The sequence below is a fragment of the Aedes albopictus genome, chromosome 2 (genome assembly GCF_035046485.1).
Source record: "Aedes albopictus strain Foshan chromosome 2, AalbF5, whole genome shotgun sequence".
Taxonomy (NCBI): Eukaryota; Metazoa; Arthropoda; class Insecta; order Diptera; family Culicidae; genus Aedes; species Aedes albopictus.
This window is the reverse complement of record NC_085137.1, coordinates 256,897,622-256,922,621: the sequence shown is the minus strand read 5'-3', so window position 1 is coordinate 256,922,621 and position 25,000 is coordinate 256,897,622. Positions and strand designations below refer to the sequence as shown.

The 25,000-nt window shown below is 36.9% G+C and overlaps 3 protein-coding genes across 10 annotated transcripts in view; 2 read left to right on the top strand and 1 right to left on the bottom strand.

The window, feature by feature from the left end:
- The window catches only part of LOC109428257 (glycerophosphocholine phosphodiesterase GPCPD1), a 76,810-nt gene that overhangs the window by 6,000 nt on the left and 45,810 nt on the right, over nucleotides 1-25,000 (bottom strand). For all 8 annotated transcript variants that reach the window (XM_029872474.2, XM_062851591.1, XM_062851592.1 and 5 more), the window contains exons 3-6: nucleotides 8,527-8,852; nucleotides 2,407-3,177; nucleotides 1,821-2,288; nucleotides 1,609-1,755 (exon numbers count right to left, since the gene is read on the bottom strand). In XM_029872474.2, the coding sequence (XP_029728334.1) occupies nucleotides 1,609-1,755; nucleotides 1,821-2,288; nucleotides 2,407-3,177; nucleotides 8,527-8,852 (1,712 nt within the window). The remainder of the gene's footprint in view (nucleotides 1-1,608; nucleotides 1,756-1,820; nucleotides 2,289-2,406; nucleotides 3,178-8,526; nucleotides 8,853-25,000) is intronic.
- On the top strand, nucleotides 14,438-15,982 carry LOC109427940 (CLIP domain-containing serine protease B15). Its single transcript, XM_019703595.3, has 5 exons — nucleotides 14,438-14,866; nucleotides 14,923-15,052; nucleotides 15,108-15,219; nucleotides 15,280-15,575; nucleotides 15,636-15,982. The coding sequence occupies exons 1-5, from the start codon at nucleotides 14,633-14,635 to the stop codon at nucleotides 15,962-15,964; spliced, it is 1,101 nt and encodes a 366-aa protein (XP_019559140.3). The 5' UTR covers nucleotides 14,438-14,632; the 3' UTR covers nucleotides 15,965-15,982.
- LOC109428259 (CLIP domain-containing serine protease B15) lies at nucleotides 21,334-24,509 on the top strand. Its single transcript, XM_019703988.3, has 4 exons — nucleotides 21,334-23,293; nucleotides 23,545-23,780; nucleotides 23,842-24,131; nucleotides 24,193-24,509. The coding sequence occupies exons 1-4, from the start codon at nucleotides 23,045-23,047 to the stop codon at nucleotides 24,501-24,503; spliced, it is 1,086 nt and encodes a 361-aa protein (XP_019559533.3). The 5' UTR covers nucleotides 21,334-23,044; the 3' UTR covers nucleotides 24,504-24,509.

The following is a 25,000-nucleotide window of genomic DNA, read 5'->3' as shown; positions in this document are numbered from 1 at the left end:
TATAATATGCTGATTACAGCTGTGAAAACCATACATTTTGATTGAAAACTAGAAGAAAAATAAATTATGCCTAAAAAATCAGCTCCCATATGCCTATTTTGGCCAGGATAGGATAGGATAGGATAGCATAGGATTATTGATGATTTTTATAAAATTTCTTTCCCTTAGACTGGCCAAAACGGGTCCCCACACCCTACCTACAGTAGATTTGGCAATCAGCGCCATCGAAACATAGTTAGACCATCAACATCCGTATTTTTAATAAGGTGTTCAATTCTCTCACAAATTGTTACTATGATTTGGTAAGAAGTTAGATATCTGACGGCAATGAGGAGAACCTGAAGTGTTCATCGTCCGGACCAAAACTAAAATATTTGGCTAATTCTAAGTTTACAGTTCACTGTGGTTGGAAGTAATTTTATGTTTTGTATGTTCTGCCAAACAGAAATTTCTACTGGTTGAGAAAGGTATTTTTTAATGGTCTTTCGTTCGGTTTAGCAGAACTCCGACCAACTAGTCAATGAGGCATGCGTATGAAACACAGATTGGATCGGGTTATATTATTCTATACTCTGACCTCAGGCGAGCATGCCTTCCGTCATCGTATTGGTCTTCTGCTCAGCACTCACGAAGTCTGGTTATGAGAAGATAATTGTGCCATATTCAGCCAATTGGAGAGCAATGGTGATCGTTTTCGAAGTAGGTTTTAAATTCCAGAGTGCTAATGTTCGGAACGGGTTTTCCCCCGATAGGACATCCAATTTGGCTGCGATTGTGCGGGAAAATTCGAACCAAAACGACAGTTGCAGGTTCTACCGAACCACACTGGACAAAACACTGTAACTACTGAGTCGTTGAAGAAGGTTTTAAACTGAACCGAAACGGCGGACAAAATAGAATAAATAGTGTTTCATTTTTGTCAAGACTTACAAGTTACCCCGAAACAATTTCTTTATGCCAAATGTCCTTTATGCCAAACGTCATTATGCCCTTTGTAAAGTTATCTCCAACCAAATACAGGAGGAAAATACAGAAGGATTGTAATGAACGTAATTCCCTGAAGGCAGCAAGCAGTATTTCATGCCGAACGATTCTGTGTGGACCATATTGTCGCGCTCTGTATCATCTTAGAGCAAATTAAAGAATTCCTAGAGCTATCGGTCTCATTGAAGCTCAGTATAAGGCATTTTCGGGTAAGGTTACTGTACAATGATGCCTTGTCCGTTCCCATCCGATTAGTCATTGTATGCTATCACAGCTGCACGAATACCACAAACCGACATATTATCGACTTTGAATGAACTTAACATTTTCCTTCACTAGCTTTCAGATTATGGTCTGAATCTTTAAGAAAAGCTTTTGTTCTAAAAAAATGATTTCGTGGGAATGAGATAGAACCTTTCTTATAAACTTTCTTTTACAAGCTATATATAAATATAAAGAGATAAATACATCTATAATACAACGGTAACATAACTAAAAGGCAATAATATCAATAACATAAAACATAGCAAGATATAACACAAAGGACAAACACTGCTTAACTTTACAAAGCACTAAACACAACAACATAACAAACAGAAATCATGTGTAAAAATATACACTTACTTTGACAGTCTTATCTGAGTAAATGTCCATCTTATCGTAGATGATTGCATGGATCCCGAGGCTCTTCAAATGCTTGATGGTGTCTTTGCAGTTGTTGTCGTCGCCCCAGCAGAACACAATCAATCCTTTCTCTGTTGCTAGATTAACCTATAAAAACCACGAGAAATGATTTGGTGCGTAACCAAAACTTGAGCTTAAGCTATCAAACTTACTTGTGTCTGATCGCGCAGCAGATCCTCCGTATGCGCGACGATTCCCAGCAGCTCTGTAGCACAAGAATTCCTCACAGCCATTTCGATCGAGTTGCACCGCGGATCGTGGTAGCTCGGATACTTACTGGTGACGCCCAACGTCAGGAACATCACCGGGTACAGATTCTGCTTGAGACGCAACATCGTACAAATGTCCGCATCGAAGCAAGAGAAAACGATCCGCCGATTGCCGGCTTTCTCTAGAACGACTTTTAAAATACAATCAACGTATAGATTCGAATCGAAATTTAGATCTGATTCCATCGAGCCATCTTTGAGCTTCTGAGACCATTTGATTTCGATGTTGAACCCACAGTGAGGGTCGATCAGTTCCAGGGCGTCGGCCAACTGCGGGAATGGCTGGTGTTCGTCGAGATCCTCATCGAAGAAGCGTGCTTCGCGGTTTCTACCTTCTACGACATGGTAGACCTGCGCTCAAGGGAGCAACAATTACACACAAAAAACTTTGGATTTTTTACTTATTTGAAATCAATGGTTTTTTGGACAGATTGTGATCATATGTCAATGAGCAGAACCAAGCATTTACCTTGAGATTTTTCAGCTGCTCTAACGTCAATTCACGCATCGGCAACTCCAACATATCATTGATCTCGAGGGTCGTTTTCCGTTTCAGCGAGACATAAATATCGAAATCATGGTAGATAACCGGTACCAAGTCTTTACTCAGCTGAACATCGAACTCAACCATGTCAGCACCATGAGCCACGGCGTTTTTCAAAGAAGCGATCGTATTCTCTCTGATCACGTTTCCATCGCTGGCCTTGAAACTGGTTCCCGAGCCTCTGTGGCCAACATCTAGCCCAGTCCAGCGCTTGTTCCAATACCTAATGTAAGATCGCTCAAGAGTACACCGCGATGGAAGCAGCGGCGTCACTTTCAGGTACTCGATGCGCATCATGCCCAGTGGACGATGCTTGCTGGCGCAGGTCACCGGAAGCTCCAGGATGCCTTCGGATTTCTTCAAAAAGTTGGGCAAAATATAATGATAGCCCAAATGGTAGGGTGGTTCATCTTCCTTGGAACGTGAGCTGTACGTATACAGATCAACTAGATAGGCCACGTTTTCTGGCTCTGCCACCGTCACATTGAATACGAGGAAGTCTTCCGGATGATAGGGACACCCAAATTGGGATTGCTGTTCGAATGTTGCCTTTGGATTGCCCATCGATACCACCTCAGTGAAGGCGTAGGCTTGATGATCGGTTCCATTCTCCCGCGTATCGCTGGATAGCGATTCGTCCAACAGAGTGGATAGGCTTTGCGACTCCGCATTGATGCGCAGATTCATTGGAGTTATCTGAAAAAAAATAAGGAAGGATATGAAGGGCTTAACGATATCAACAATGCAATGGAGGTTATCCACGACACAGTGCAAATAATAGGTGTTAGGTGTGGTAAGGTCGACGGAAAAAGCAAAAAAATCACGACTTTATCGCAGTATAAAACAGCAGCACGAAGAGCGTATCATTGCTGAATAAAAGGAAATCATGGATCGGAACAATATGTGGAGGCTTTATGCAATTATTAAAGGTGGCGGCCGGCGGGAGAAGATCTGCGGTACTGCCCATCATGTGCAATGACCTGACCTAAAGAAATTTGTTCACAGACAAACCAAGCTAAATGGAAGTAGCACATTGAGGTTTTTGTTTAATGCTAACATAAAAGTGTATCTATGAGCAGCACAGGGTTAATATAAATGGGTTTGTTGTGTTATTGAAATATTGCTATTTTCTTTACTGCCCCCAGTTGAATACCTAATAGTCTACAGTTCTTTATTTAGCCGATTTCGTGCGCTTTTTTTTATAACGTTTCAACCGATGATCTTTGCGATATAGTTTTTTTCGGAGAAGTTTCTACATTAGACAAGGCGCATATTTTGACATAAAGAGTTGAATGATCATTCCACCTATAAGTGAGATGAAAAAAATATTTTTTCAAAAAATGCAGACGTTCGAAGTCTTCGGCAAAGTTGTGCAAAATGCAATTTTGAACAACTTTGTCAAAGACGCCATAATGCTGAATCTCATACTTTACGAGATATATTGCGTTGTATGTGCATGACCCCTAGAAATCATATAAATATTTCATCATAACTTTTTAACGGGATTTTTTAGATTTTTTGCGTGTTCTACAAAGTTGTTTGGAATGTAAGAATACATTGCTGAACATCGAAAAACGCTAGCTTTTGAAATACCGTAAAACGGAGAGAATAGAAACAATGGGGCGAATAGGAACAAATAATTTCTTGTAAAAAAGATGGCAATTATGTTTTAAAATTCATCAAAACATAACTTTATTAGCTAGTTGGATGCTACTAGTGTTTCAATCAACCTTTTTTGGGATGATAATTCCGTTAATTTTTTTGTGAAAATTTTTAAAAGCAAAGTATCGATTTAGAGGCAAACGAACTTCCGCCATTGAAATTGCGTTTTATCGATTTGGTATATATTAACAGACTAAAGTATTTTTCGACATTCGACAATTTTTTCTTCACTAGGTGAATTATTATAATCTAGTGTTAGAGTTTTAATTGAATTAAAAGTTATTTCTGTCTTGAAATTGGAAAAAATATCGAAAATTGTTTAAAGCTGTTTCTATTCGCCCCATTGCGGGGCGAATAGAAACAAGCAACCTTTTTTTCAAATAAGTTAACGAAATCAATATAAGTTTTGAATCCTAATTACAGCAATTAAAGAGGGAGGAGGGACCCAAAGTTAAAAGCCTTGCAACTGACTTTATTACGCACGGTTCCAGAGATACTTGCCTAAGTATGCTGGGAGGTGTTTCTATTCGCCCCGTTTTACGGTAACAAAGTTATTTACAAATGACTGATTTCTATAGGGTAACTTTGAACTCGTGTAACTTTTTTCGGCGCAAAATGGCGCAGTAAACAGTTTCGAATAATGAAACAACTATATTTCTACTATATCAAAATGGCTTAAACTTTTGTATACAAGTGTATTGTTTATGTGTTATGGTAAATAAATAAAAAAATATCAAATATTGAAATTATTTAATAACTTCTTCATTTAACGAGAAAGAATGTCGCAATGTTCTGCAAAATTGTGTATTTTTATATGCTCAACAACTTTGCAGAACATGCAAATAATGTAAAAATTATGGATTAAAAGTTATAATAAAGATCGATGTCTAAGTGATTTTTAAATATGTTTTTTTTTATAACTCGTTAAAATAATAATAGCTTTTTACCAAGATTTTCTACAATTTTTTCATGTTCTAAAAAGTTGTTGAGCTTACAAGAATACACAATTTTGCTGAACATTGCGACATTCTAGTTTTTTTTTGCTAGGTTTCTAGCTGCACTCTGAATAGAGTTAAAACCTCTACACTAGACCCGAAGATAGAAAAGAGTACGTAATCTTTCAGAAGCAGTTTGCCACCAGCCGTACGCGGAAAATGATATCCATCAAGACACTGTTGCAACTGACTCAAAAAGTTACGGTAGAAGATTGGAAAGGTTTCAATTGGTCAGTCATTCAGGATTTGCCTATGTAGTGTTATGGTCACACAATTTGTGTTTGTCTTCTTGTTTGATTTTGTGGTATGGTTCCGTTTAATATGTATTTCTCCTCGTTAAGTCAGTTGTCGTATGTTTGTTTTTTTTTTCATCGAATCAATCGAACCCCGTATGTTAAAATATAGTCAATCCTGGGACAAATTGTTTTCTTGATTTCGCTAATCGTTTTCTACTTCTCTGTGTTCATCTCTTGTGTCCTTAAATTATGATCGGTCCAAACCCCACATAAACATGTAGGGTGCCTGTACCAGTTATCGCACCACCTAAGAAAAACTATTTCTACAAAAATAAGAAGAAGACCGACGAATGTAAACAATAGGTCAAATGATTGATTAGTTTTCATACTTTACAGGAAAAATATAAAAACGGAGCCAAAACTACTTTTAGTATTTATTACGGCGTGTGCCAATGATAGGAACCGTGTACCAGTTATGGACACATTTGTTAATTTGGGTTCCACTTCGCACTATTTACATGCATTCCTTATGGGAGTGGCCATAACTGGTACACTATGGCGAAATAGGGTGCAAGGAGGCCGAAAAGTTAAGGAAAATGATTTATTTCTACCATAATTTGAGCAAATTGTGAAGTTTGAATGATTGCAATCATCTTTTGTGATCGTGATCTGTTGTTCACGATTTTTTTCTTGTTGATTTGTATCTTTAAAGGTTGAAAATCAACTATGGCGAATTTGAGGTACTATAGCCATAGCTGGTACACTGAGCCTAACTGAACTTCTGATATTTCTCTGTTGATGTCATAATACCATCTAAGAGATAAACAAAAATACGCCAAGTTGGTGAGTTGATTGCAATAAAATTTTAAAATAATAAAGATTGCTTGTCTATTATGTATTCATCCCACTACAAATACTATGCAAAATATTCAAATTCGTTCAATTGTCCTATCGGTCCTATCTAGATAAACCATGCCATTTTCTCAAGTGTAGCCTAGAAATGTCAACCTAGTTAAACACAAGTAACGTTGTTCAGTTAATAAAAGCAGTCGGTTTTTGTCCAAAATGTCACGTCGAACGCATTGACATCAATAAATTACTAATCAAAATCAACCGAGAAACGTGGGAAATAGAGCCCAAACAACATTTTGAAGTCTGCTGGCTGTGAAAGATTCCAAAACCTGTCACAAATCCTATAATGCTTTTATTAGGATTTGTCATGATCATCAAAACCTTTTCAAATCCAACCGACTTAGAACTATTGCTTGGGAATAGACTCTAATGAGCCCCGGCGGTTCCTATGTGTTTATCGAGCATGTCTGATGCATATGATCATCCATACTCCATCTGCAGCAGCCGGTTCGTGATGAACCGTTGGAGGCGCATTAAAGTGTTAAAAAGGTGATATGTTTCACTAAAGAACACTACATTACAATAATCAAAATGAAACTCCTTCACTTTAATACCGTCAACTGCGAACTTGGCCAGGGTTTAAATTAAGAAGTTTTTAAATAATTTCAATATTTGATAATTGTTTGTATATTTACCATGGCACATAAGGAATACACTTGCATACAAAAGTTTAAGCCATTTTCATATATTAGAAATATAGTTGTTTCATTATTCGAAACTGTTTCTTTTTTTGTTTTTATTTATGTGTATTTTAACATAACGCTAATTCTACACTTGTCAAGTATATTCAAAACTGTTCTTAGCGCCATTTTGCGCCGAAAAAAGTTACACGAGTTCAAAGTTACCCTATAAAAATCAGTCATTTGTAAATAACTTTGTTTTTTTTTTTCAAAAGCTAGCGTTTTTCAATGTTCAGCAAAAACATGTATTTTTACATTCCAAACAACTTTGTAGAAGACGCAAAAAATCTAAAAAATCTCGTTAAGAAGTTATGATGAAATATATGATTTCTAAGGGTCATGCACATACAACGCAATATATCTCGTAAAGTATGAGATTGCACTTTGATTTGATTTTGATTCTTTACGTTAACTCAAAAGTATTCAAAAGTCGAATGGGACTTATATGTGAGTGGGAGCAGTATAGCTTAATCGAAAAAGCGCATATTTCTGAGTATAACAAGATTTTGTTGCGCTTCAATATCTTTGTTTTATGGGTCAAATAAACAAACCAATTTTAAGTTCCTATGATAGAATAAAAGTTCAATCGATAGAATGACAGCTCGCCCGAACAAAAAAAACATACAAATTTAGAATGCCTTCCTAATATAGTTCTAGTGCACAAAAAACTGAGAACAGTCAAAGTGTGAGCCAAATGAAAATGCTTATCATTTGGAGGAATGCATAGTTTAAAATTAATACCTTTTAAATCAGAACAAAATGAACTATTACCGAAAATTTTAAATAAGAATAAATTAACAACATACGTAAATTCAGTTAAAGGGTAAGTATTTAATAAGTTAAGTTTGCTGTCAAGAGCTTATGCTCATCAAGCCAAGTTTTCCGTTGCTCTGCTCGAAAAAAAATCGCTAACATTGCTGCTGCTAGCCTCACTTCTGCCACCATGATAGGCGGAACACTTTATAATGTATTTCACTATGTCTTCGATTGTGCTTAACCTACTGCTATTTCTTGGAAAATTTCGGAAAAAATATACATCATTTGGCAAACGTAAATAAAACAACTTGAACCACGAAAAAGTGACGCACAAAGTTTGATCATCGAGCTTTGGAAAAAGTGTTGGCAGTTGTCATACAAAACAAACAGCGTTGCTAAAATGACATATACAAATTCCGCTCATATCTGTATTCTGAATTTCTACTAAATAAAACACCGTATTTAGACCGGTATGCTAGAGAATGATAAGTGGCAGCAAAGGATGCACGACGAGCTCGTTGCATAGAATACGGTGGACAGGATATTTCGCTAGAATGCCGGGCAACAAACCTACAAAGTGTTCACCACTTAGGTATCCGGCTGGTAAATACGAGAAATCGTGGAGCGCAGCTGGCATGAGGGAACATGATCTAACGAGTGTACGTGGCGTGATCGATGTTGGCTGCCATTCGCAAACCAACTGCTAAAGCGTGAAATTGTTGATTTTGTATTATGATGACTGTGATGACGAGCAAATAAATGTATGTAATGTAATGAATAATGTTCTGCGGACGCTCTACTAACCTTAACATACAGTAGTCGATTTTTGATTCTCTCCTTTACTGAAAAGGGGTTGTCGAAGAACTTAAACTGTATTATTGTCTCGCTGGTAAGCCAGCCCCTGTCTAGTTTGATCGACCCATCAATATCACCGAGTGTGTCAATTTTTGACTCCTGGTCGGCCTGGCTGGGTGCGCCATCGATTGGAATAGTACGCGGTGTTATGTGGGTTTCAAAGCGCCGGACATGCACATTCTCACTAGTGGGATCCATGGAGCAAATCAAATACCGATAGGTTACGGCAACATTCTGAGGTAGGTCGATCTCCAGGTACCAGATATTCGATGAACCTGCGAAATATTAAGAAAGCGAGATAGTTATGTATAAAACGATAGGATATTTTTATGTTTGGATGTAGATGAGTTATCTATTGCTTGTTTAAACTTCAACAATGTAAATGTTATGATTTAATGATTAAGTTTTTAATTTGTAATTTTCGTATTGATTAAGGATTAACATTTGTGGTTATCCGGAATACAAAACCCCGTAAGTAGCTGAAACCAATTTTAATTTATAAGTAGCCCGTAACCAGTTTTAACCCTCTACATCTCATGGTTGCTCTAGAGCACCATCAATTTTCGATGAATTCGGGACAAATGGAACCAGATGAATATGTTGCAACAATTACGAGAATATGATTATAAACCCATAAGGTTAACCCAATTACTAGCTACAATTACTTCTAGTGGTAAACAATAAAAAAACTAATAAATGGCTACACCATAAAAGATCATTGATTTTTAAAACAATCCAATTTGTAAGAACATTTGTTTAATTACTGTTTTTGGAAACGTTTTGTTAGCATAGCTGTGGAAAGGAAAGAAAACACTGAACACGGTGGCATGGAGCGCAGCATCCTCGGATCAGTAGCAAATATTCTTTTTACACAATCCTCACACTTTCTGCCCATAAAAACATGACCTACCTGCTAATCTTGAATATCAAATAGTACCGTGTCTACCATCAAGTGCTTGCCACTACACTTATGACGTATGACGTAAGGCAATGTCATTGCATCTTTAGTGTATACAATAGTTACAATAAACGAAACACACAGATAAGATTTATCAATCCTCAAACAGAATTTGCGTGTCTCTTACTTTCAGTGTATGAATGAAGAATGTATATTGTATAGTAATGATAATTCTCCCCTACGACATAGAGCCGTCCCCTCCCAATTGCAGTGTACTGAATAATCTAACTGCGGGTGTACTAACAATAATGCCTGGCTAGACATAAACGAAGTGTCGGCGCACGTCTGATTTGATTGAGTGTTTCCCACTTATTCCAAATTATCCAATCCACGGCAGAAGGAGCACACTTTGTTGCGATTACGTAGTTTTATGTGGAACAATTTTCTAGAGTCTAAATCTAGTTATTAAAAAAATAACAAGACACACGTAAAGCCTGAAGTGTAAAACTATCAATCTTAAACTTTTGTTTTAATTAACGACTGTGACTTCTTAAAAAAGAAAATAAAACAAACTTAAATTTTTACTGCAAGTTGATGAGCTCGTTGTTTATCAGTGGTCCAAATTTGGAAAAGATCGGGCTATTCTACACGAAGTTAGAAAGATTCTAGAAAAAGGTATACTTATCCGATAGACAACTTTAAATTATTTTATGTATCTCCGGATTCAATGATCCGAATGCAATGAAATGTTGACCATTCATAACTAATATAATGAGCTATGAAAAACATTTGACTTAATTTTAAAAATTCTTAACACGGGTGAAAATTATACCGATTATATCATTTTTCTAATAGAACACCTAATTATCCAAAACTTCAACACCGTTTCAAAATTCGAGATAATAATTATAATTCATTTAAATTTCCTCAAATTGACATGCATATACATACTGCCTATGATCGCATAATTATCCCATATGAATAGGAAACCCAGCAAAGATGGGACTAATATGCGATCATGGGTAGTATACGTAAGTATGCTTTGAAGAAAAGTAACAAAATAGCCATCAATAAATCGAAATAACTGTAATTTTTTTTATAAATAAGTTACGTTAAACGTTTTTCAAAGCTCATTATACTGCAGTTCTACGCATAACTCTCAAACTTCCCATATAACATGGGACGATCGGGCGTAGAACGGCAGTATTTAGTCATAAATGGTCAAAATTTCATTGTATTCGGTTCGTTGAATCTAGAGATATAGCAATTCAAAGTTAGCTGTCGGATAATTATACATTTTTCTAGAATATTTCTAACTTCGTGTAAAGTAGCCCGATCTTTCCCAATTTTGACAACTGATACACAAATAGTTCAGATAGAAGCGAATGGATAGATACGCATGCGAACAGAAACACAATCACAACATAACGACGACCTTCTTGCCTAACGTCCTGGGAATAGTAGTTAGATGGATACAGGCAAACAGATTGTGGTCGTGATCTTTTCAATGTTGTTCGGCGATATTTTTGAATCTATCGAGTTATATTATGGTATAACTAATATATTGGTCTTTGATTACCATTTGATTCGAATAAAGTATGTTCAAAAGGAAAAAAAATCCAGCTTGTTAAATACTTTTTGAGGTTTTATAATCACTTGCTAGCGCTACTGTAAAATGATAACTAGCGTCGCTTAGTGGCGGAATCTTGCATCTAATAGTAAATCAACTGCAAGCCCTCGAGATACGGATATATGAAATATAAAATTTGTACGTTTGCCATCGCCGCCTGTTGCTGGTATTGCGAACCAAACTATTTATCATCTGTAAGACTTTGACTAGACTAACAGCATTACTTAAGACACCAGTTTTGATCACTTAGGACCGATTTCTTCACCTCGGCTAAACTCGTAAGCCAGGCTTACCCATATAGGTAAACCTGGCTTAGCGCCTAAGCCAGGGTGAAGAAATCGACCCTTAGAGAACCATGAGATATATAAGGTGGTACTTTGATCAGTGTTACATCTGTTTATCTCAAATATCACAAGAATTGATGCCTTTTAGGGTTAATTATCACTGTCAATTTGTGTGGCATTTGATTATGATTAAAACATTTTAAAAGATCGCGGTATAATCACAGTCACAAAATTTTCGAAATTTGTATGAAGCAAAGACTGGCTAAACACCCCCTCCCCCCCCCCCCCAGCCAACAAGAGTCTACGTAGTTTATAAGCGGGCCCTAATGATAACTAAAGAGCGAGTATTGTGTTGTTCTTTGCTGAGTATTGTGTTGTTCTTTACAGAGAAGGACATTAATCAAGGCAATTAAAAAGATGATCGGCATTGAACCACAAAAACCCCACAACAATTGGTGAGATCTTTCCAATATTATTTATTTATAAATAATTCTACTTCAGTATATTTACTTTATAACTGCATATAAGTTGAAAATTCGCTATTTTCAACATCCTTTCATCTATTGGAAGATGCTTCAGTTCTGGGCTCTTTCTAAGTTGATGAAGGGATTTATAAATGCTTGCAAGGACTTGGCCAGGTGTGTGGAGCTGAGTGAATCTATGACATTGTAGATAGTAGCGACACCAGCAATGTCAATAGAAATATTCAACTTTGCAACTCCATCCAAGATTTGTGCAAGTATTCATGCTATGCTATGCTATGCTACGATACTTTAACTAAAGAGCTTCTACACAACGAAATCAGTTTGAATATAGACCTACATTGCGCTATTTTTTGTCTCTTATTTTAAAGACATTCTTGAGCACAAAGGGCATACAAAATTACACTTCTAGAACTTTTTCTGTGTTTGAATAAATATCAAAACTGTTGATTTTTCGTAACGTTCTAACGCTAAAAAAAAGCTATACTTTTGACCAACCATACCTCAGAGTGTTGTTAAGTAATACAATAAAAATCTTCATGTCCTCAAAAACCTACATACGTTTATCTGTAAATGATGAAACACCTTTGAATAATGCTGCGATATATGCATATGGTAGAAGTTTCAATTTTGACCAGTCAGATGTTTTGCCCATAGTGCTTTTTTCAGCCTGTTGCGATCCAAATCGGAATATATTTATTTTTTACAAGTAGATAGGATGTTTACAGCTATGAAGTCCATAGATTTTGATTTAAAAATGGTAGAAAAAAACTCCTTAGAGAAATTAGCTCTTATATATCTAACCTATTTTGGCCAGGGTGCTTCTATTGGCCCCTCCCACAAGAAATACACGTGATTTGGCCAAAATCGAAATCAAAGTTGAAAATATGACCAAAACTGATGCAGTGTTTCTATTTTAGCCAGTGCCACTTTTAATGCAAAAACCAAGAATCAGCTTGATTTCTGCATTTTTCCTTCAAAATATAGATTGAAACCTTTCATTTGACATATTGGTGATTTTCATAGGATTATTGGCTATTTTTATAAAAATGATTACTGTTAGACTGGCCAAAATCGGAGCCCGCACCCTAGTTGTTTAATAGTTATTTATGTAACGAATTGCAAAATGATGACTTTTACAGCACGAGGCCGAGAACTAGAGTTCCGATGCATGAATAAATATCAGTACTACCGTTTTGTTTTTCTGAGAAGTCTAAGCAATTGAAAATTGATTATTCTCCTTAACGTATACAGTGACCCCACACCGATGAATCACCTTAATTTTTGTACACTATTTATGAATCACCATGTTGATTAAATGGAGTGATCCATAAACTGTGGTCAATTTTGCCGATTCATAAATTGTGGGGTCACTGTACGTCGGGCATGATACGTTGTATAAATAGAGAACCAGATCCGTTGTCCAGCAAACTCCGTCGATGTTAGGTTTCATGTATGGAATTGGAGAAAATCCGGTTGTCAAGTGTGGGGTAACTTCGGTTTTCAACCACGACGACCATACTAAGGACACGGTCGTAGTGGCTCACCCAAACAGAAAAAATCTTGTTTTTTTGTGTGTTTCAAATCAGGGTTTCCCTGCTACTATTTTTTTTACAGAAAATCAATAAGATTTTTTATTGCTCTCGGAAGAACGTGGAGCAATCCACCTTGAGAGAATGGTGCAGTTCAATAATTCCAAGCATAAATTTAACGAATGACTTCCACGACAACAACAAGACCATAAGATCTCAAAATGCACCTTTTAGGCAATTTTAATGTTGACCAGATCTCAGCGACTTGTTCTCATCAACATAAACACTACAGTCAATTGCACTTATCTATGTCTAGACCATAGACATAAAATGTGATAGCAACCCCCAAAATCTCTAGGTCAGTGCTCCTCAAGCCAATTTTTTCAATTGCGTGTATTGCAACACCTGGAACCTGGATCGATTTGTCAATCATTAAACACGTTATTCTTGATTATTTCGGGAGTAGAACAACTTCCATAAGAAACATTGCAAGGAATTCTACGACAACATAGATAATTGGACATCACGTGCGGCCCGCTGGCCGCACTTTCTTCATCCCGGCTCTAGGTAGCCTGCTAGGTATTTCTTCCTATAGAGTTTCCTTAGACATTTGTCTTTAAAAACGACAATCGCGCAATCGATTTTGACTTCCGTTACATACCTAGATTGTAAATAAACTGCTGATTTATGACAAATAGCACAATAAAAGTTCGGTCCTAAAGCTAAAACCTAATATGCGGTAGAACCAATTCACGTTATACTGAATTCGATTTTTTTTTTCGAATGATTCCATTGCCTATCAGTACACCGCAAAGTACATGAGAAGCATAGCGGAAAAGAAACTAGACGCGAAATTCATCTCATAAAAAAATATTCCAAACCTGTTTGAATGTGTGTCATCTGCGTTAAGTACAATAATGGCGATAACTGTTTGCGTTATTTCAATCGCGTTGGTATTCATTGAAGACTGGTATTCATCCGCCTATTAATTGATAAGAATTCGTACACTTTTGACGAACCAACGATTGTTCCACGGAAAGAGAAGAAATGCGAAGATCACGTCATGTATACATTACGGGGATTGATCTTTCCCCGGGGATTTCCCGGGTAATCGGACTTTTTATTCCATCGTCATTTCTTTTGGTATCGGCGCTGAAACGTTCGGCATCAGTTTGGTGGTACGCGGTGTCCATTCACTAGAGTTAACTTATGAAGTAGAACTTTACAGTATGAAGTCGCACTTAATAGTGATAGTCTGCTATATTGCTTTGGTATCCGCATCAAATTTGACTATTAATGACGATTGTGTTACTCCATGTGGAAAACCAGGTAAATGTGTGCTAGTAAGATCTTGCGATTATGCTCTCGGCAGATTGCGAAATCCCAATGCATCGTTCAAGGACAGTCAGTATTTAAACTCAAGCATTTGTGGAAATCATCCTGATCCACCGCATTTTCCTCTGGTAAGTTTTACAGTGTAGTAGGTTGTGTATCAATCAAAACGTTGATAGTTTTTTAGACATGCTGTCCAGTACTGCTCAATCCGACCGGTTGCGGTTTGATAGATATATCAAAACGAATTGTTGGTGGAGAACTTACGAAACTTGAAGAGCATCCGTGGGCAGGTTTGCTGATATACGATCTGAATGGTAAACTAGCTCTGCATACAATTATGTGCACAATGTAATGATTTGCTCTGTTTAGGAAACGAATCAAATCCTCGTTTAGCGCCAAGATGTGGAGGATCTCTGATAAATTCCCGTTATGTTCTAACGGCTGCGCATTGCATCGTAGATATTCCCAGCAAGTGGAAGTTGTGAGTAGAATTTTCATTATTTCGGTGTTCTGGTGGTAAGATATGAATTTCGAATTCCAGGGAATACGTGCGATTCAGTGAATGGGATGCCTTCAGCAACGACACATGTACTACTATCAGTGAAAATGAGAAAGTTTGTCGCCAAGAGTATAAAATCGAAAAGATAATAGTGCATCCCAAGTATGACAAAACCGTACGTAATAAAGTGCATGATATCACACTATTACGACTAGCTGAAGAGGTTCAGTTCGGGAAATATGTTCGACCAATTTGTCTTCCGTTCGATGAGACAATCAGAGATATGCCGATCGATGATGAAGATTTTACAGTTACCGGGTGGGGCCAAACTGACAACCGTAATTAGAATGACTGTGTGCCTAAAATTTTGAACACTAATGACCATCTTACAATTTCAGAAACTCGCAGTGCATTTCAATTGCATGTCGACCTGATTGGGAAGAAAAATGATGTGTGTAATGAAGCGTTCTCAATAGCAAATGTCACACTGGAGGAAACACAAATATGTGTGGGTGGAGAGGCGGGCAAGGATTCCTGTAAAGGTGATTCTGGAGGTCCACTGTTGAGATTCGTGAATACTGTTTGGTATCAGGCAGGTATCGTTAGTTTTGGAAATAAATATTGCGGCAAACAGGGCTTCCCAGGAATTTACACAGACGTTACCAAGTATCTGAAGTGGATTGAGGAGGAAGCCAACCAACTCCATTGCCTAGATGACGAGAGCTAAAAACTCTATCGTGTGCCACGTTTCGTCTTAAAAACCCGAATGAAATTTGGAATAGAATGATGCCAGTCATACAAATAGTTGCAAATCGATACATATCACATACCTTATTCTACACTCTTAAAAAAACTAGAAATTTACATGTGAAGTAAACCATCAACGTACGTAAACATTTCATGACTGAATGGCAAATTTGACTCAATTTTACATCCATCATGTAAGTTCGAGTTGTTTGCACAAGATGTTAACCAACCAAATAGGGTAAGAAATCAAACTTTGAACTAGTCAAATTGTAATCTTAATTTGAACCATTTCGAAATTCATTAAAACGACGTATTTTTTAGGCAAATATTGTCCTGAAAAAGATGGTAAACAGCGTTCCGTAATATAACCTGATAACATGGACTTTAAAAGCATTGAAAAATGCGTTTTTGTCATTCCACCCATTTCCCCCCAGAGAAAGCACATTTTCGGTGCACTCGTACAGCTCATGCATTGTATCACACGCAACAAGTGAACACGTCAAATGAAAGCTTATTTATCGCAGAATCGACCAACCGAATAATATTCCGCATTATTTGTCATAAAATTATCAAATTTGAGTAATTCTTACTTGGCGAATCTTATCTTGAATTGAACCATTTGAAATCTAGATTTGAACTAATGAATGGGGGCGAGCTTCCAGTGTTGGCCTGCAGACTGCGCTAGTGGTTGCTTTGTTTACTCTTGGGCGATGGAAAATTTAAAATTTAGTTTTCGAATTCCTGAAGGATTCCGAACATTCTGAGCTGAAATTCCACTGCCTAATGAAAAAGAGTTATGAGAATTAGCAGATCCATGTGATTTTTAGTTGTTTAGCATGACATTGGCTGTTGCGGGAATTGCTCGAGCTGCTGCCGCCACTAGTTCAAATCTAGATTAAAATTGGTTCAAATGATGATTACGATGGTTCAAATTAAAATTAAAATCACTATTGACAAATAATTGAATTTCTCAATGAAATTTGGTGCAAATGTTAACTTTTTGCCACTTTACGGAAAGCTAATACCCGTGGCTTTCATATACGTGAGACCTTACCGTAGCAAATTATTTCCATGTGGATGAAAAAATCGATCAAAAGTGCAATTTGGTTTAATTCATGATTACCTACCCTAGGTAGAAACAGTTTCACATTTTTCGTTTGTCTCACAACGTGCCTCTCAATCAGCGAACCAGAGTTCGAATCCAGTTTATTATTTCCCTTACTTATGTTTTATCTATCGCTTCGGTTCTAGCTATTACTAGCTCTACTTTATTTGTGATAGAAGACGTACAAATTTTGTGTCAAACGGGCCGCTCCTTTTATGTGCATCCATGTGAACTTAAATTTACAGGATTTTTTCTAAGAGTGTAGTAAAGTGCTGTCTATAAACTTTGTAGGTACATTTTTGGTCATCTCAGAACCACCAGTTGAACTTCGAAAATTTGTGTGGACCGTTGACTTTGGCCAGACCCCCTCCCCCCTCATCCTTAGAGTCTACGTAGTTTTATGGACGAGCCCTGATGTGTTTTTTCAATAATTGAAACAACATGAGTGGCTAATTGTTCTAACATTGTTAGGAAATGTCCATAAATTATGTCTCGCAAAATTGATATTTACCCCCTTCACCCTGTTTTACATTTTGCTGTACAGCAAGCAAAGCGTGATGTGATTTATAGATGTCCTCTTAATAGACAAATATTTCAATATTCACAATAAAATATGAAATTTCAGAATCAGGTTCATTCAATTGATATCTGGGCAACTTAAGTAACTTATATAATGGTATGAAAATTTATGTAGATTACTTTCTACATTCATATAGCACGGATGCAATTACAGGCGGTTCGAATCTACTTGGAAGATATTGTTTCAAGAATTATATCCTAATCAATTGGAAAGGTTCCAAATATAACCACTTACACATTTACACTTTCTCTCTTTTCTTTTTGTATGCTGCGTTGAAGTCTTTTGTCCCTACTATTTGAAACCTGAAGCACTACGTACAACAGTCCCTCTACAATGGATTGATAAAATTGAAAAGCTTTTAGGACATACTAAGGAAGTGGACCATCTTGGTAGGGCTTCTATTTTGGGCACTATTTCGCTATAACTTAGTTAATTTGGAACCAATTGACTTGATTTTTTATATACGTATTCAGATGTGTAGTATCTAGCTAGTATCCAAATTTTGATTTTTGATCAAAATAGATAAAAGTTATTGTGATATTGTCGAAATTGTCTAGCTTCACAAAGATACGATCGGTAGGATTGGGCAGATATACAAAAAAGCGTGGTTCTATCTCTTGGGGTCTCCAGTTAGCCTAGTGGTTAAGGCTATGGATCGCCAATCCGGAGACGGCGGGTTCGATTCCCGCTCCGGTCGGGAACATTTTCTCGACTCCCTGGGCATAGTGTATCATTGTACTTGCCTCACAATATACAAATTCATGCAATGGCAGGCAAAGAAAGCCCTTCAATTAATAACTGTGGAAGTGCTCAAAGAACACTAAGTTGAAGCGAGGCAGGCCAAGTCCCTGTGGGGACGTACAGCCATAAAGAAGAAGAAGAAGAAGAAGAAGGTTCTATCTCTACAGCTATGCGATCGGGGTGCCCCTTAAAAGATAATTGGCCGAATTGATAGAGCTATCGAGAAGAAGGCGGATCTGGGGACTATCAGCTCCGTAAATTGCGAAACAGATTGAATGTGAGTTTTCCATTAAACTGGCAACACAATAAATATGAAACTGTCTTTTTAAAAGCAGAGTAGCACTTATGAAACCATGGTTGTCCGCAAAAAATACAAAAAAAAAAATTGAAGTAGGTCCAGGACCACATTTCATGACGACTGGAATACGGTCATTTGGTCAGACGAGTCGAAAGTAATCCTTTTTGGGTCTAATGGTATATTACGAGAACCGACGAACCGATGAAAGTTTGGAAAAAAGAGTGAGTATCAACATTTATTTTTCTACCAACTGAGCCTGACAATGATTTTTCGTCAGTAGAGTCATGGAATGGGGAACTATAGTTACATCCGTTGTAGAAGAGCTTGAGTTCGTCGATGACCAAGCAGGTTTATTTGGACATTTGGAAGCGAAAACTACCAGCGTCTGCACAACAGGTGAAGTTTGAGCGCAGATGTATATGTTCCAAGAAGACGGAGATCCGAAGCACACCTCAACGCGGGTTTCGCAGTGGATCAAGGAAAAGCATATCAAGGTTATAGAGTGGCCAGCATCGAGCATCTCTTGTCAATTTTTAAAATAAAGGTCCAGGAACAAAAACCATCAAGCATCCAGCAATTGGCTTCTTTAACGGTCTTGAGATAATTCCATATTCTGAATCTACACGTCAAACTGAGCCGAAATCCAAATTTTCATTAATTTTGGTGCCCGGGAACCTATTCAAAAATAAATTTGAAGTTTGTATGGGAACGATTTGTTGAATCACCCCTCGGCGGATTTTGTACTGGGCGGAGCTGTCAAGCAGTTGCCCAGCTGTCAAAAGGTGTTTTAAAAAATTATCTTTGAAATTGATTTTAGGTATCAAAATGAAGTTCTAAAAATCTGGAAAAAATTATAGTGGCTCAGAGAAAGGTGCTCTTTCATACAAAATGAAAAAAAAAATCAATATTTTTTTTCTTAATTAAAAAACCCAATTGCGGCAGCTAATCTCAACTCAATGGGACAAAAACACTTCGGAAACAAATGCTAAGATTGTTGAGTCGATGCCACGACGATTCCGAGCAGTTATTGAAGCTAAAAGTGATCACACGAAGATGGTAGGCATAAAGGCGTTAGGCATAATGGACGAAAGCCATAAATACGATAGGTATAATTAACGATTGTTATAATGGACGTGAGGCATAATGGACAATAGACATAATAGGACATAATATGCCATTCTTTATTTTGCTTCTAGAGATTTTTTAGCATTTCAAGCATTTCTCCTCGACCTCTAGGTCACGCGCCAGAGTATGCTGTGTGTTGGACACTTCGCAATGTGCTACCTCGAACCTATAAACCAGCGCCGATTGCACAATGGTCCACAAAACAGATTTACGAGGAAAGATGCATTCAGCGCCTTCAAATGATTTTCTAGATTAATATTGTCTTCTACAAAGTTGTTCCTAAAAATAAGGCCCTCTTTTCAATGTACATGAAAATTAGGGTGGTCCATATTTTCAATGAAATTGGGAACCAAATTTTTTTATGTGAAAGAATAACTATATACATTCTTCGGGAAAGTCAATTTTGAGCAAGTTTGCTGAAGACACTTTTTATGTAGCTTTAAAATTGAGCGATCTAGAGGTATTTTTCAGAATAAGCTAAGGGGGGTTAAAAAAACCGGTTTTCTGGCATTAACTTTTTCAGTTTCGAATTTTCATCAAAGTCGCCCAAAAAGCACTTGTAGAGCATTTGAAGACGCGTCATTTCGTGCGCTGAGATGGTCGTCAACTCTTTTGGTTCAATAGTTATAGGCGTTTTTCTTAAAAAATCAAAATTTTTAAAAGGTGTTATGACGGGTTGGGGCAAACATAAAAAATATTTTTTGCCCGCATTCGAAAGAAGAAATGTTGTTATGAAACATATCAAAAAATTATAGGGGTGTTATTTTTGTAACTCAAGTGAAAAATACTTGAAAAGTGCCTATTTTTTTCTAGAAAATCATCAATATCTTTTGAACGGAATGACGTAGCAACATTCTCAGCGCATGAAAATGCGCGTTTTTGGAAGCTCTAAAAGTGGTTCTTAGGCGACTTTGACGATAAATTTGAAACAAAAAACATAAAGCAATAAAACGATTTGTTCACCCTATGAAAACTATGGGAAAATGCTCCAAAGTTGGTCAAAAGAGTTTAAACGCTCTATCTTTTTTGTTTCAAATTTCTCATCAGTGGATAACTGACACTGGGGAATATTACAAGTGGTAGTCGAAATACGCGTATCTATCAAAGGATAAGCAATATAGGGCGGAATTAAAAGGTACGAAACTGATTACACTCATTCGAAGAGGTTATTCTGCTTAGATGGTTCGAAAAGTCGGTACAAGATACTTTAAAATGCTTAAAATTAAAAAAAAAAACAATAAGGTAAAACTAAAATTTTCAAGCCAAATTCTAGCAGTTCTAGTTTATACCAGAGAGTAAAAAAATCGAAGATCCAAAATAACTATTGACATTATCATGTTTTTATTCGCGTTTTGCCACATTCATTGTCAGCTGAATGCCTCTCTTTTTTCATTATTTTTTTTGTTATGAGTACTCATGATGAATATCATGTGCATTTTTCGAAGGTAATCCGTGCCATCTACCTTAAACATTCTAAAAAGAGCGATTTTCCATGACTTTCTTATATAACTGGTCTAGCCGCACAAGTTCTACATAAACCATATTCTCAGGTTCAGCTTCTAAAATGAGCTGTAGGTGGTTGATCTTAGATATGATCAAATGACATTTACGGTATACTTCGTAGATTGGATACTAACAACATTCATGTACCTTATGATAATCATGCTCAAACTGCTTTTCGGAACAAGTCCGGGGAGGTCACTTTGCTCCAATCTTAAGCAAGAATATCAAAAGCACGTATGTTATTATTCCCTGCTACGCCCATCTTTACCGTAACTTGGGATAGGGGAAGGAAATGTGGATGTAGCACATACTTAAAAGACCTCCGACTCAGTCACACTCTCATAAGTACTACGGAGTGGGTGGTTCGGAGATGTAATAGGTCAAGGAATCACCTGACAAGCTGGTGATGGACCCATGGCATTTGTTGTTTACTTGATTAAAATTTTATCTTTTGAAAGCCAGCAATAAAAAAAATGTTTTCTATTTATTTGATAAATAATTATGTTTCTGCTCACTGAGAGGCACAAGCAAAACCGATCCCTCCAGGGTCATCGGAAGTTCATAATAAATGTTTAAAACATGCAAAAACAAGCCGGCGATCCGAGAAAAAATAAAATAAAATAAGCAAAGCAAAGTAAAGAAGAAACCGCGTAAATAAAATAAACGATCCGATTTATCTCAAAAAACGTAGAAAAAAAAATCACCTAAAACGAGTTTAACAAAAATAATATCAAACGAGATTTTTTTTCTATTTATTGTATAAATTATATTTCTGCTCAGTGAGAGCGAGAGGCATAAGCAAAACCGATCCTTCCAAGATCATCGGAACTTTGCGAACGCGCGAAAAAAAAACCTCTTAATTCATCTGAAAACAAAAAAAAAAACACATCCGCAAAATTACGAAACTCGGCTTGGAGAAAAGTTCATCGCTTACACAGACAAGAACCTTTCTGGTGGTGAACCGAAATCAAAACATTGCATTTATTAATGCAATTGGGATTTTATTGTTTGGGAAATCCCAATCCGAACAGAAACGTGTACTGTATGCCAAATATGCTCAGTGTACAGATTGCGCAGGGTTCACAGTATAGTATGGAAAGTATGTATGAAATAGAGCCATGAATCCGATACGAACTAGCCCGAGAATACAGTGGGAACGCATTCATTTAACCGAATTGCAAAATATTTAGAATTACATAATCAAATTTAAATCTCGAAAGTGTGGCTATTTTAATTTTACATATATTTCATGAACAAAAAAAAATAGACAACATTTGTCATAAGATTAAAACCGTTCCAAATTGTTTTATTATTTTGCAGTTGATCGTACCAAAAGTGCCATAAATGATTCAAATAAAAGTCAGATAAGGAGTTCCAATTGAAATTTTACCGTAAGCATTTTTTTTGGAAAAAAAACTTGCATGAATCACCACATTAACATTGCAAAACAGTGTTAAATTACTGTTTTACTCGATGAATTAGCATTTTGGTATAAACATTGAATTTACCTAATACTTGCCCTGACTAGTTTTGAATATAAGATTTGTGTGTTAGTAGTTCCCAATTTGGTTGCGATTCCCCATTAGTGGTATAATTTCCAAGTATTCGCTTACTAACAGTGCGCTTATCGCATATTATAAAACACAAAACTCGTATGTTTATGACTCTATGTTTTGAGCCGCAATTTATTCAATAAATAGAACCACGAATGCAACAGTACTCGCGAGAATCTTTTACAATGCAGTCGAAGTGTAAGTTTCAGTTACACATTCTAGTAATACTCGTAGTGTTTGAACTGACGTTCGGTCAAGACTTGAACCAACTGTGCACCAGCTCTCCGTCGCACAGAATGGGACGTTGTGTTAGACGAGAACATTGTTCCGGTGTGACTGAAAATGATTCGATTTGGAATGGCACGATATGTAGATCAGATGAAAGCCGACAACGAGAAACACTGGTAAAATAGTGAGAAGACATTGAATATGTATGGATGTAAAGTTCATATTTTAACTATTAGTTATGCAATGCAAGTTGAATTTAGTTAGAGTATTCAAACCTTGTTGAACGAGGATATTTAACTCCCATTTTAGTGATCATTGATATTGGATATATGCAGAGTAAGGTGAATAATAAGTATTGCGCCAAACTCTAATAGTATTGCTTCGTTGATATTTTTGACCAGAAACTTAATCAAACTTTACTTACTAGATTTGCTGTCCAGTTCTTCAAAACTGTGTCAATTGCGGTAAACCAGACCCAATAGTTACGAATCGAATTAATGGTGGCAGCGAAGTGGAACCTGGATCGCATTCATGGGCAACATTGTTAGTGTACACACTGGGTAGAGAAATCTCTAGATCGCTGTGCGGAGGAGTACTGATCAACCTTCAACACGTCCTAACTGCCGCTCACTGCATCGAAGGTTTACCGAGAAACTGGAGAATGTAAGTGTTTGAAGTTCGACTACTGGAGATAGTTTTGTCAAGTGAGGAAGTTTATTTCCAGGCAAAAGGTTCGTTTAGGTGAATGGAACAGTGAATATTGCAGCAACAGTGAAAATGAATCAACTTGCAAGCAAGAATTAAATGTTCGACGAACTACTATACATGACCAATATAACCGCCTATCCAAAAGTCATTCACACGATATAGCCCTTCTACAATTGGAAAAAGAAGTCACAATAAGTCAATACGTCAAACCAATATGCCTTCCTCTGGATAGCTCTTTACAATTAATGTCAATGAAAGAGGAAGATAAACAATACACTGTAGTCGGCTGGGGAGAAACTGAACTTGGTGAGTTTTGTGAGGAATATTGTTCGTCAATTTAAAAGTAACAATATCTTTTTGACTACAGGTAACAAAAGTCCAAACTTACTAGAAGTTACCGTAACCGGTAGACACATAAGCATGTGTAACGAAGTGTTTAGAAAACACGGAATAGCCTTGTCCGAAACGCAACTTTGCGTAGGTGGAGAGGAAGGAAAGGATTCATGCCGGGGTGATTCGGGTGGACCGTTGATGCGGCGTATGAATGATATCTGGTATTTGATAGGATTGGTCAGTTTTGGGGATCGCACATGTGGTGTCAGAAATCAACCTAGCGTCTACACCAATGTTACTGCCTATATAGACTGGATTGAGCATCAACTAATTGAACTAAGCTAGCTAGAAGTTATAACGTCGTTTCAATATTTGTGAAATTTCCCCTTATGTGCTCCGACTGTTCCAATACTTTTGAAAGTACTTCAAGGTAATGTACTCCCCAAGTAACCACAAGCATTATATCATAACATTAATTCAATCGTATTATAGTTTAGCTAATGCGAAATAACTTTTTTGCAATTTCTCATCGTAATAGGCTGTTTTACCTCACGCAAATCTGACAGGAAAAGGCCTACTTTCCCACACCAAACTAACAGTGCTGTAATGGTTCATTACAGCACTGATTTGCGTTGCGTAATGAACCATTACAGCACTGTTTTCAGTTTTGATCAACTTATTGATGCTTTCTGGACGCAGTTTTGAAAAATTGTGACAACTGCACAGTATAACCTGCTATGATCAGATTTTCTTAAACATAACTATGATCATCAGTGTGCAGTTTGATGCAAAAGTTTTGTTAAAAACTATCCTCAAGCGGTAACTTGCAAAAAACATTGTAC